Source organism: Pteropus vampyrus, unplaced genomic scaffold, assembly GCF_000151845.1.
Source record: "Pteropus vampyrus isolate Shadow unplaced genomic scaffold, Pvam_2.0 Scaffold7, whole genome shotgun sequence".
NCBI lineage: Eukaryota > Metazoa > Chordata > Mammalia > Chiroptera > Pteropodidae > Pteropus > Pteropus vampyrus.
Window position 1 is genome coordinate 5,319,348 of NW_011888788.1, and position 11,127 is coordinate 5,330,474.

General features: G+C 36.5%; 1 protein-coding gene across 1 annotated transcript in view; it reads left to right on the forward strand.

Moving 5' to 3' along the window:
- Positions 1–11,127, forward strand: part of PLCB1 (phospholipase C beta 1) — a 650,597-nt gene that overhangs the window by 432,867 nt on the left and 206,603 nt on the right. The window contains exons 5-6 of the mRNA XM_011371181.2: positions 9,131–9,210; positions 10,736–10,789. Coding sequence (XP_011369483.1) covers positions 9,131–9,210; positions 10,736–10,789 — 134 coding nt within the window. The remainder of the gene's footprint in view (positions 1–9,130; positions 9,211–10,735; positions 10,790–11,127) is intronic.

An 11,127-nucleotide genomic window follows, 5' to 3' on the forward strand; every position in this document is an offset into this window, starting at 1 on the left:
TCTGATCTCCTCAAAGAGAATTACTTTTTAAAAAATAAACAGTGGTATCAATTATAATTGCAGACCCTGCTTACATACATTTATTGTCTATAGTACACAGCACTTGGGCAAATTCAACCAAAGTAATAATTAGCATTGATACTGCTAGGCTCAGAAGACATAATAACAAGTGTTTTCATAAAAGTGACATGAGGCTTTTGGAAAGAACCATTTCAAAACTACGAAGGGTTGACGTGAAAACCATAGAAACGAAGCTTTAGGGATTTCGTATGTGGGCATTTGATTAACATTTCCCAGCTGTACAAATGAGCAGTGACTCAGGAAACTAGCTGGAGGGGAAGGAGGGTATCTCCTCAGCTGATGCTCAAAATACATCTCGAGACTCACAATGATATAGCTGATAACGTCTCATCGTGAAAACTTAGCCAAAGCGAACATCTTTCTCTTTTCCTCCACTCTGTGCCATTTTTGTTGCTCTTTTTTTGGGGAGGGAGGGGATCTTTTCTCTTGAAGAATTCTCCTAACATTCATTTTACCTTTGTCTGACCACATTAAACTTTTCCCATTGGGCAGGGGAATGTCTAGAGGTGTTGGAAGAGGGCTAGGGATATACTAGACCTGACACCTTTCAAAATTAGCTCAAAATGTGGATCCTTCTACATTCTAAGATCTACATTTTCTATACTGCACATGCAGGTGTGTGAACACTTCCTTAGGCCATCAGGGTACCATTTAGCACAGCAGTACTTCACTTATCTGGGGAAAGACAGTCAGACAACAGTTCTTCAGAATACAGTCTAAAGCAAAACAAAGCATAAAGCGTTTCTATGTAGCTGATATAACTGAGCTAAGCCCTGATACTAGAGCTTCTGTACTTTATTAATTGGAGAGCCCCCACTTAGCCTCATGTTGTACACAGTACTCCAAGAGATTTCATAACAGAGTTTAGCATAGTTTAAATTACCATAGGAAATGTGAAGCCATTATCGTAAGTCCTGTAGCCAAGAATGATGATTGAATACTTATAGCAAATGGAGAACACATGAAAAATAATTTCAAAAGGCATAAACCGTAAAGCATGAATGTAATTCTCTTTCATTTACACATTCATTCATACAGTCAAATCAACAAGTATGGATTTATTGCCTATTTTATAAAAAGAATGGGACACAGAACTATGAGATCCCACACAAGTTATAGAATGACACACATCCATTCTTTTATCTGCTTTTCCACAATACTCCTCTGGATGGATATATTTGGTTTTTCTATACTCTTTCATCCTTCTGTTCACTGCTTCTTCCCCAGTTTCAATGATCTGGTTTTTATGGACACTACTAGGTTCTTACCTGAATTGATTATTCTGGAGATATACCAATCAGACATCTTTTCCAGGATTTTTCATACCAGAAATGAGAAATCAGTCAGACTGTCTCCAGTGGTGGGTGGTGCCATATGTTACATCTCTTGTTGCAGTTGCTGGCCATAGGAAAGAAGTTAGTAGCGGGAAAAATATGGCATCAGGAAGAGAGAGCAGTGAAAAAGCAATGAAGAAAGTTCCGGCATTCAGGCCCCAAGTTTCTGACGACCTTGTACTATAAGTGCAATCCTTATACTGCAGTTTGTTCGATTTTTCCTTCAATTACAGGAAATAACCCAGTGTCCTCAATAAATTCTCCTGTTTCTTAAGCTAGTTTCTTAAGCTGTTTCTCTAGCCTGAAGACATTTGAGCCTCAGGGTCTGAAAATAATTATGCATCTTTCCTTGATATTACACATTTTGACTATAAAATAGAAGACCTTCACTGCCACCTAATACAGAGAGACTGTACCAGAAATTTTACCAAAATTCTAAGTGCTGTAAATAGTATCACAAATGCAGTGACTTCTCAAACAGTCTTTTCTGATTTTAATGAAAGTCTTTATAAACTCATATACCATTTTTCTCCATGAAAAAAATGCTTCACTGTTCCATTAAGACGAATGCTCGGCAAAATGAATTCTGATGCATGCCAGTAGGTGAGAGAAATGTGCTCAACCAGATGCTGTAACTCTGAATGAGCCGCACAAGGTTCCTTCTCACCCAAATCTGAAACTGCTACTGAGCAGAGGTAATGGGAGTGACGCCATTATCACTGATGGCAACAGGGGTTTGCCAATAAATGAAAAATAAATAGAAAGCTATTAAAAATTGTTAGGACCTTCATATGTCTCACAAATATTAAAATACATTGTTATAAATTATTATTTAAAAATTGCTTGTTGTAAATTATTCTTTGTTCTAGGAACTTGTTAAAACTTAATTAAATGCAACAAATTGAGGCTTCCAAATCAGGCACTTTGGAAATAACTTGCTTTTAGATTATTGTCATTTGTCACTCTTTTAACTTCATTTGGGTAACCATTGACATAATTATATATTATAATTGTAATTATTTACACATGTATATAGAGAGGGAGAGACACAGAGAGGTTCAGTATTCCTTTTAGAACTCTCTGAATGAATACATGTTTTGAGAGCAGAGGTTACTCTCTGTCTTTTCTTTGTAACTCCAGCTACATGGTGTCAGGTCACAGGCATAGCGTGGGTACCTTGCATGACATGATGCCACGGGTGCCATTTACAACACACAGGCACTGTAAGGCACTTCGTTTCTACCAATAGGCTAATAATGACCACTGGCCTGTTTTTGAGCTCACACCTTAAACAAACAAACAAAAAACCTTCCATTTTTAAAGACAATGAGCACAAGTACCCTAAAAAAAAAAATGGGTTAAGAATGTGAACAGGATATTTTCAGAAAAAGAAAAGTGGAACAACCCAACATATATAAAATGATGCTTAACTATGCTGATAGACCAGAGATGCCAGTTAAGACCTCTACAAGGGCCCATATTACTTTCATCAGCTTTGCAAAACTTTTATGAAAGTTTGATGATAGCAAGTATTTTTGAGGTCATGGGAAAATAAAAGTTCACTGTCATTAGGAACGTGGAGTGTCCTTGCCACTTCAATGAGCAAGTAGCAGCATTTGTTACTGAGGAAGATGCCGGATTCTATGAATTCATCTTCATATTCACCCTAGAGAACCTCTTGGATGTGGCCTAAGGCAACAGGAAGTATGTTTTTGCAAACAATAAATGTCCATCAATAAAAATATGGATTAATAAATAGTAAAATAGTATAGTAGTTAAAATTAGTTAACTACATCTACATGCAGATTCAAGGACACATTTTAAAGACATAATGTTGGTTGCAAATATCCATTGGCCAAAGGATACACACAGCATGATATAATTTATGTACTATTTTAAACATACAAGGGATCCGTATGAGGGAATAGCAAACTTTTCTGTAAAGGGCCATGTAGTAAATATTTTGTGGTTTTGGAGCCTCTGTTGCAACTACTCATCTCTGCGGTTGTAGCATGAAACTAGCCATAGATAATACATAAATGAACATGTATGGCTGTATTCCAATAAAGCTTTATTTACAAAAATAGGCAGCAAGGTGGATTTAGCCCTCAGGCCTTAGTTTACTGAACCCTGACCTATACCATTTTCCTTAGAAAATAGATGATACTGATATCTAACTTTCAAAAAAGAGCTTGCCTCTAGGTAGAGGGAGAAGAATGGGATCAAGGAGAAGCAAAGTTACATTTCACTGCAAAGTTCAGCGTGTGTGTATATATATTTTTACTCTTTTAGAGTTACATTTATTTGTTTCTGTTTGTAATCTATTTTTTCTCCCTGTTTTTGTTGATTTTATTTGTTCTATCTCTATCAATCATCTATCTATATCTATCTACCTACCTATCTATTGAGTTATTTACTCATTATATCCTATAATTACAAAATTCTCCTCTTTATCCCATTCTCGCTCTTCCTCCTTATCTTTCCTTTAGGTTTTCTTTGATAGGTAAAACTTTGTCTATTCTTTTCTTTTCAACATTTTTAAGTTATTTTGCTTTGTAACATATAGTTGTTTTTTTATTCAACTCTAAAAGGTCTTTGTATTTTAGTACATAACTTTATCTCATTTACATTTATTTGTAGGCAGGTATGTTTAATCTTAATTATATCATTTTTTTAACTTTTGGGGGGATGTTTAGTATGTTCTTTTTTTAATAATTTAATTTTTTTTTCAATTACAGTTGACATACAATATTAAAAAGTATTAAGCCAAACATGGCAAAATATCAACATTTGTTTAATTTGTATCTGTGTTAGTTACACTATTCTCCGTGTTTTTATGTGTAATACTAAAAAAAAGGTAAAGTCAATACATTAAAATATTTAAAATAATGTGAACCAGAACAATGAGAAACAGAAACATCTGCAAGAATGATATTTCTTCCAGAAGATCCCGTGCTTGTTTGTATACCTCTTACTGTCATAAGTTAGGCCAAAACCTTAAGAGGTGTGAATTGCAAATGGAGGAACTGTTCTCTGTTCTCAGAACTAAAAATAGTTGTTCAACTGCTGCATGATGGGTATGTGGACTCAGGGCAACTGTGAATCATGTTATGATTGAATCTCTCTCTTTAAAATGATTAAAGCAAGTTTGAATTGAATTTGTGACCTACCTCTATTAAAGCTCAAAACTTCAGACCTGCATTTTGCGACTGACTTCACCCCTCTGTACATCTTATCATCTCCCTTGTCATTTCTCTCTACCATGTTTACTTCATCATTATAGCATAATGATAAGGTGTTCAGATACTAGAGGCAAACTTCCTGAGTTCAAATCTCAGGTGTGCCTATAACGAGTTATGTCACCTTATGCCAGTTGCTGAATATGTGCCTCAACTTCCTCATTTGCAAAACGAGGGTGGGAATAATAGAATATATCTTATAGGGTTAAATGAGTTAATTATTTACAAAATATTAGAACAGTGCCTAGCCCATAGTAAGTGTTAAATCAAGTGTTTTATTGAAAATACAATTTAGTGGATTTATCTTTTTATCTTGTTGAAGTATATGTATCAGCAACCCTAAAATTGTCTAGGACAAAATGACTAAGAGCACAGTATTTAAGAGTACACATTTTAGAGCCTAAGAAACCAGTGATCTAATCCCTAACTTTGACTTTTATTAGCTCTGAGGACATAAATCTTCATCTTTAAAATGAGGCTAATAACAGTACCTACCTCCTAGAGAATTGTTGTGAGAATTAATTATGTTATTAGATGCAAAGAACTCAGCTCAGTGTATAGTAAACACTCAAACAATACCTATGAGAGAATTGAGAATTGTGACACAATTAGTAGTATTAAGCAAACATGTAAATCCTGTGTCAAGAATGATGGAACTTAAATAGCTTTAGAAATAAAAGTAAATTAACTTTGTGACATAGTAGGAAAAGTTATCTCTAACGGTGAAGAAACTAACATCTCATTAACTGCACTGGAACCTAGGGTTAGGGAACTGCAGAAATAATCTTACAGATATAGTACACAAACATGCACACTTAAACTCCAGTTGAAACTCTAAAGAAGCTGATCTCATATCCATTTTCTCTAGTTCAGTTCTGTTATCCCTTTTATGAGAAGAGATTGATCATAAGGCATAAAATATCACTTAAGAAACTTCAGGGTTTACATAGCAGGTGCCGAACAAAGCTTAGTGACAATTATCAGAACTTTGTCTCTGAAAGTAGAAAACAAACCCTCCAGATTAAATAAGAAGCTGTCCTTCTAATGCCAAACTAACTAGAGCCCAGCACTGGATTGATGAGAATACTGCCAGGGCCTGCTCTGTCTACCCTGCAGCAAAGCATGTCATAATCCCATTATGAGCAGAGAATCCTTTAAGATGCTCTGGCCATATCTCTTTATGTTTTCTTAATATAACTGTAAGGCCTTTTGGTTATTCTAAAACTAATAACTAAAATAATTTCTTTATTTGCTTGGGAAGTGAGTAGACAAAGATTAGAATAATGCTTCCTGGAACACCTTGTTACTCAATATGCTGTCGATGGCCCAGCAGTATGCTCAAACTTTAATAAGCATAGAAAATATAAGGGTTTCTTGTAAAAATCGGATTCTGAGTCAGAAAGTCCAGTGTGGAGCCTAAAGTCCTACACTTCTAACAAGCTTTCAGTCGGTGCTGCAAGTCCACTCTAGAACTTTGCTGCTCCATGGCATGGTCCAGCATAGACCTCACTTGTGAGCTTGGGAAATATGAATTCTCTGTCCCCTTCTCAGATATCTGAATCAGCATCTACATTTCAGCAAGACACCCAGTCATTTATACGCTCATGAAAGTTTGAGAAGCACTGCTCTAGAACAATTTTCCCAAGGCTTTGATTGAACATTTCCTATTTACATAATGTAGCTACTACTGGTATCCAAAAGTCTTGAGATATGTTATCCTGCTGTAGCAGGTTCTAGCAATGCTCTGCCCATATCTCCTCTGATCCTTTTGCCATTTTAATACACATTGCCCCGGTGGACTTTTACTCTCAATAACTATCACCGGTGTCTTCCTCTGGATGCCGGGACCCATTCTGGCTGCTATCAAAGAAAGCAGAAAGTTCCTGGGGATTTCCACCCTCTTCAGCATCACTTAACCAAGACTAACAGGCATAGGGATCACCATACTCCAGGTCCCTTGATCCTGATTAGAAAACCCAACTTTGGGATATGGTCTACACAGAAAGGAATTAAAAGTTACCATCTACCTGAGTTTGCTTGGTACCCCACCCTTCCCAGTCCTGCTTACTCCCCTATAATTTTACAGGGAATACTTTGTAATAAACCCATTTCTTATAAATCATTGTCTCAGGATCTGCTTCTCAGGGATCCAAGTAAGACACATGTTATTTTAGCTCATGTGATGTAGGCGGAGACCAGCACCCAAGAGTTGGGTTATTTCCAAAGTTCCCTTGGTCACCGCCTTTTCTCCCTCTGAATCTTTGTATACCTACCTCTTGTATATCTCAAAAGGCTGTAGGAAGTTGATGAATTCTAGGAACTCCACACTTGGAAATTTAGATGTTCACATTCTCAGACTATGATGAAAATAAATCATACTTTACTTTCTGAATAAGCTAACTGGCTGTGGAGTAAAGGTAGTGATGGTGCTCTCTTATAGCAGACTTTATAAAGAATCCATAGAAAGAGCAAAGAATCTAGAAGACCTGCACTGACCAATGAGGCAGCCACAGCCACTAGTCACGTGTGGCTACTGAGTACTTGAAAGGTTGCCAAAACAAATTGAGATGAGCTATGAGTGTAAAATGCACACCTCATTTCAAACACTTAACAAGTAAAAGAATGTAAAGTATCTCAGGAATTTTATGTTGATTACATGATTAATGATTTTTTTTAAATTTTGGGTTAAATAAAATTTATTATTAAAATTAGTTTCACCTGTTTTTACTTTTTTAAAATGTGGCTACTAGAAAATTTTTAATGACGTGTATAGTTCACATTGTATTTCTATTGGACTGGTTATAATAGAGGCCTTAGTTTTCAACTTAAAAGATCAGAACCAGTTAAATCTCCCTAAATCTTTGTAATGCCTTCGCTGTACTTATTTCTAGTGTGGAATCAGCCCCCAGTAAATATACAAAATGGTACATTGCCCTCAATTATAAATACTTTTACCAATGCTTAAAGTTGCCATGGAGCTAAAAATGTTTGAAGCTTGATCCTTAACCCAGAAAATATTATACCAGAAACATATTTTAAAAATCAGTGCAAGTAGTTATTACTCCTAGTTTACAATGATCTCATTAGAGGAAATTTTATTTTAAAGCTGTTAGAAAGTTCTTTCCATCTTTTTCTCTGTGTACATCAAGTTTGGTAGTCAGTTAGTTTGCTTTATTCAGTTATTCTGTGCTGTCTTTCCCAGGTCTTCCACCAACAGTGCATGGGGTTCAAAGCCTCAGTACTTCCTGATTGAGTTCCCTTCTTTGGTTTCTCAGCCTCAAATTCATCCTTGACATGGCTGCCAGATGATCTCTCGAACACACAGTCTAGCCCACAGTCTTCTCACTCTGCGCCCTAAACAAAAAGCCCTTCAGTGGTATCACATTCTTTTGCTAAATTATCTCCAGACACCTGAATAGACATTAAATGCTCTCCATACTCTGGCCTCAATTTTACTTTTTGTCGTTGCAACTTCCCCTCTCTTTTCCAATTAAGATTAAACTATCCCTCGTTCCCTCTAAATCCTGCCATGTGTGCTTACTTCTGGTCTTTCCCCAATTTTCTCAGCTTAGAATGCCTTCTTCCCTCTCTCATCACTCTATGCCCCCATTTCTCAAGTCCCACCTCAAGTGTTAGATGAGGGCATATTATCACTGTCTTAAGTCAAAACAAAAGAAACAAAAGATCAACAACAAACAGAAATAACAAAACTAGGTAGAAAAGCCGTTGAACTAAAAAATGTGATTTCATTAAAGAGAAAGCCAAGTCAACAATACTAGATAATTAGATTACTTAGCTCTCATATCATCTTCTTTCTGGTCTTTTGGACCAGAATGTTAATTGTATGTTCAAAATCATCATCCTGAATGGAACTTCAACTTTATTTGTAGATTTGCTCTTTTTTTCGTTTTTTTGGAAGCCGAGTGAGATTACTGGTGAGTGGTGAGAAGGAGAGATTAAGATAAAATGAGTTATGGGGGATTGACAGAGTTGGAGGAGGGAGAGTACTGGCCATTGTATGACATTGTGACTGCAGCTGGCTTAGAGAACTTATAGAACCATAACTTAAAGATCCCTGGTATAGCTGCTTTGACTTGCATAGTAAAGCGGGAAGATTGCACCTGCATTGTGTTGAAAATATATTTGATGATATTTTAAGCTTTTCTATAACTCTCTATCTGTTTTGTAATGCAAGGAAACTAGTAAAAAGTGGTTATTGAAAGGCAACATACCAGTTCCCTATCAGCAGAGATTTTACAAAGCAGAAAAAAACTGTTTATGTGTAAAGAATATTTCCTTAGGAAAGGAGTAGTCACTCGGGATTTGAATTTAATTATGTCATTTTTACAAAGAAAGAGAAAAAAACTCTTAGGCATACAAATTGAACTAATTTTTCTTCCTGGTAGCCTAGCTAAAACATGAGTCTAATAACTGTACAGTATTTAAGCTAATGCAAGTGTGATTTACATTTTCCAGGAATGGACAAATGAGGTTTTCAGTTTGGCAACAAACCTGCTGGCTCAAAACATGTCCAGGGATGCATTTCTGGAAAAAGCGTGAGTAGCTCTAATTTTATTGCTTAGGGTGTTGCTTCTTCTGAGTCAGTTTCCTTTCTCCTTTGTGAGTCTGTTGTTTGTGCTGCATTGGCTTCTCACAATGATAAACATAAATTTCCCGTTGGGATTTGTTAGAGAACTGATACCTCCACTGTTTGAAACTGGAAGACTTCCAAAAAGAATCACTCTTTTCTTCAAGCTGCACATCCGTGTTACACTGAGCTCCCCTGAATGTCAGTGCCTTTGGCACACAATAAGGAGACACTCCCAAATCCTGGCATCTGTGCTCAGAACCAAAAATTATTCATTTTAAATAGTTCTCTGCTTCTACATCTGCCTGTCTCGTATCAATTATTTATCTGAGGAAGAGAAGGAACAATATACGGTACTCACTTCTCTAGAGTCTTAGATCTCTGTTAGATGCTACCATAACTTCTTGCCTACTTAAATCAATAGGCTGTTGTCCCGATTCCTGCCTTTACAATCACAGCAGTGTTAGAAAGAAAAGAGAAAGAGGAACAATATAAAGGAAAGCAGAATTAAAAGGAGAAGGAAAGAAAAGCAGGATTACTCAATTACTCTGGAATTACAACAGTCTTTCTAAAAATTATTTGACTAAGGAAAACAATGATTTCTGCCAGATGAGCAGCAAGGAATCATGGTGTTCGCTTTGGAAGCTGTGGATGTCCAGGAGGTTGGGAGCCTTGAAATCAAAACCACAGGCGGAAACTCTTCTAGATGATCCTCTCTTTTACTTGATAAATTTCTCTCTTCCCTCTTCTTCTGTAAGACATACCACATCATTCCAGACCTTAGATTCCAACCCACATTTCTTTTTTACTCTCCTATGAATTCCTTTTAGTTTGAGTCAGGACCTCAGAAATCTTCACTTAAATGTTTCTCATGTAATCATCTGCTGTAGCCATTCTAGAAGCTGTCTTTCGGTGAACATTTGTAAGCATTTCTGTTGCATATACACTTAGATATGGGACTGCTGGGTCATACCGCGTGCGGTTTCTTAACGTGGTAGTCCCAGTTTACTCGCCCATCAGCAGAGTTTAAAAGTTCTGTTGCTCCATCTCTATCCACAAGGCCAGAAGCAGTTGAAGAGATAAATACAGTTGTTATATTCACACGGTATAATGCTATACAATGATGAGAATGATTGATTAATCTACAACTATAAGCAAAAATATGAATGGATCTCAAAAACATAATATTGACTAAAAGAAGCCAGACAAAAGAATGTGACTTTATTTATAGATGGTACAAAAACAGGCAGAAATAATATATGTTATTTAAAGTTAAGATTATTGTTTCCTTTAGGGGAATAGAGCCTAGAAAGAGGCTTCTGGGATGCTACTAAAGTGATAAGGTTCTATTTCTTGATCTGGGTGCCGACTACAGAGAAGTTTGTGAAAATTCAGCAAACTGTACATATTCATGAGCCCTTTCCCAATGTATTTTATTCTTCAATAAAAAGCTTTTTAAAAATTAAACATTTGTTTTTTCGTTCCTCCAACAGCTATACTAAACTTAAGCTGCAAGTCACTCCAGAAGGGCGCATTCCTCTCAAAAAGTAAGCTGCGTGAGCATTTCTCATTATTCATTTTCTTTTTCTCAAAGATTTGAATTGTGCCATGACTCTGTTTGGTGTCTCTACTGGCCCAAGTGGGAGTATGGAAATGTGTGGTCATCCCATCTTCCCTCACATTCCATGTTCACATCCATTTCCTCATAGAGATTTTCCCGGGCTTCCCCTTCCTGTGGCAACATTTTCAAGAAACACTAAAGCAAGAAATGGTTGGAGTGGGTGGGAGGAAACTTGCCGATAACCCAAAAGATCATTTGAGATTAAGAACTATTCCAGTGATCACCAGTTTCTTTCTAACAAGATAACACTAACCTTAAAGCAGG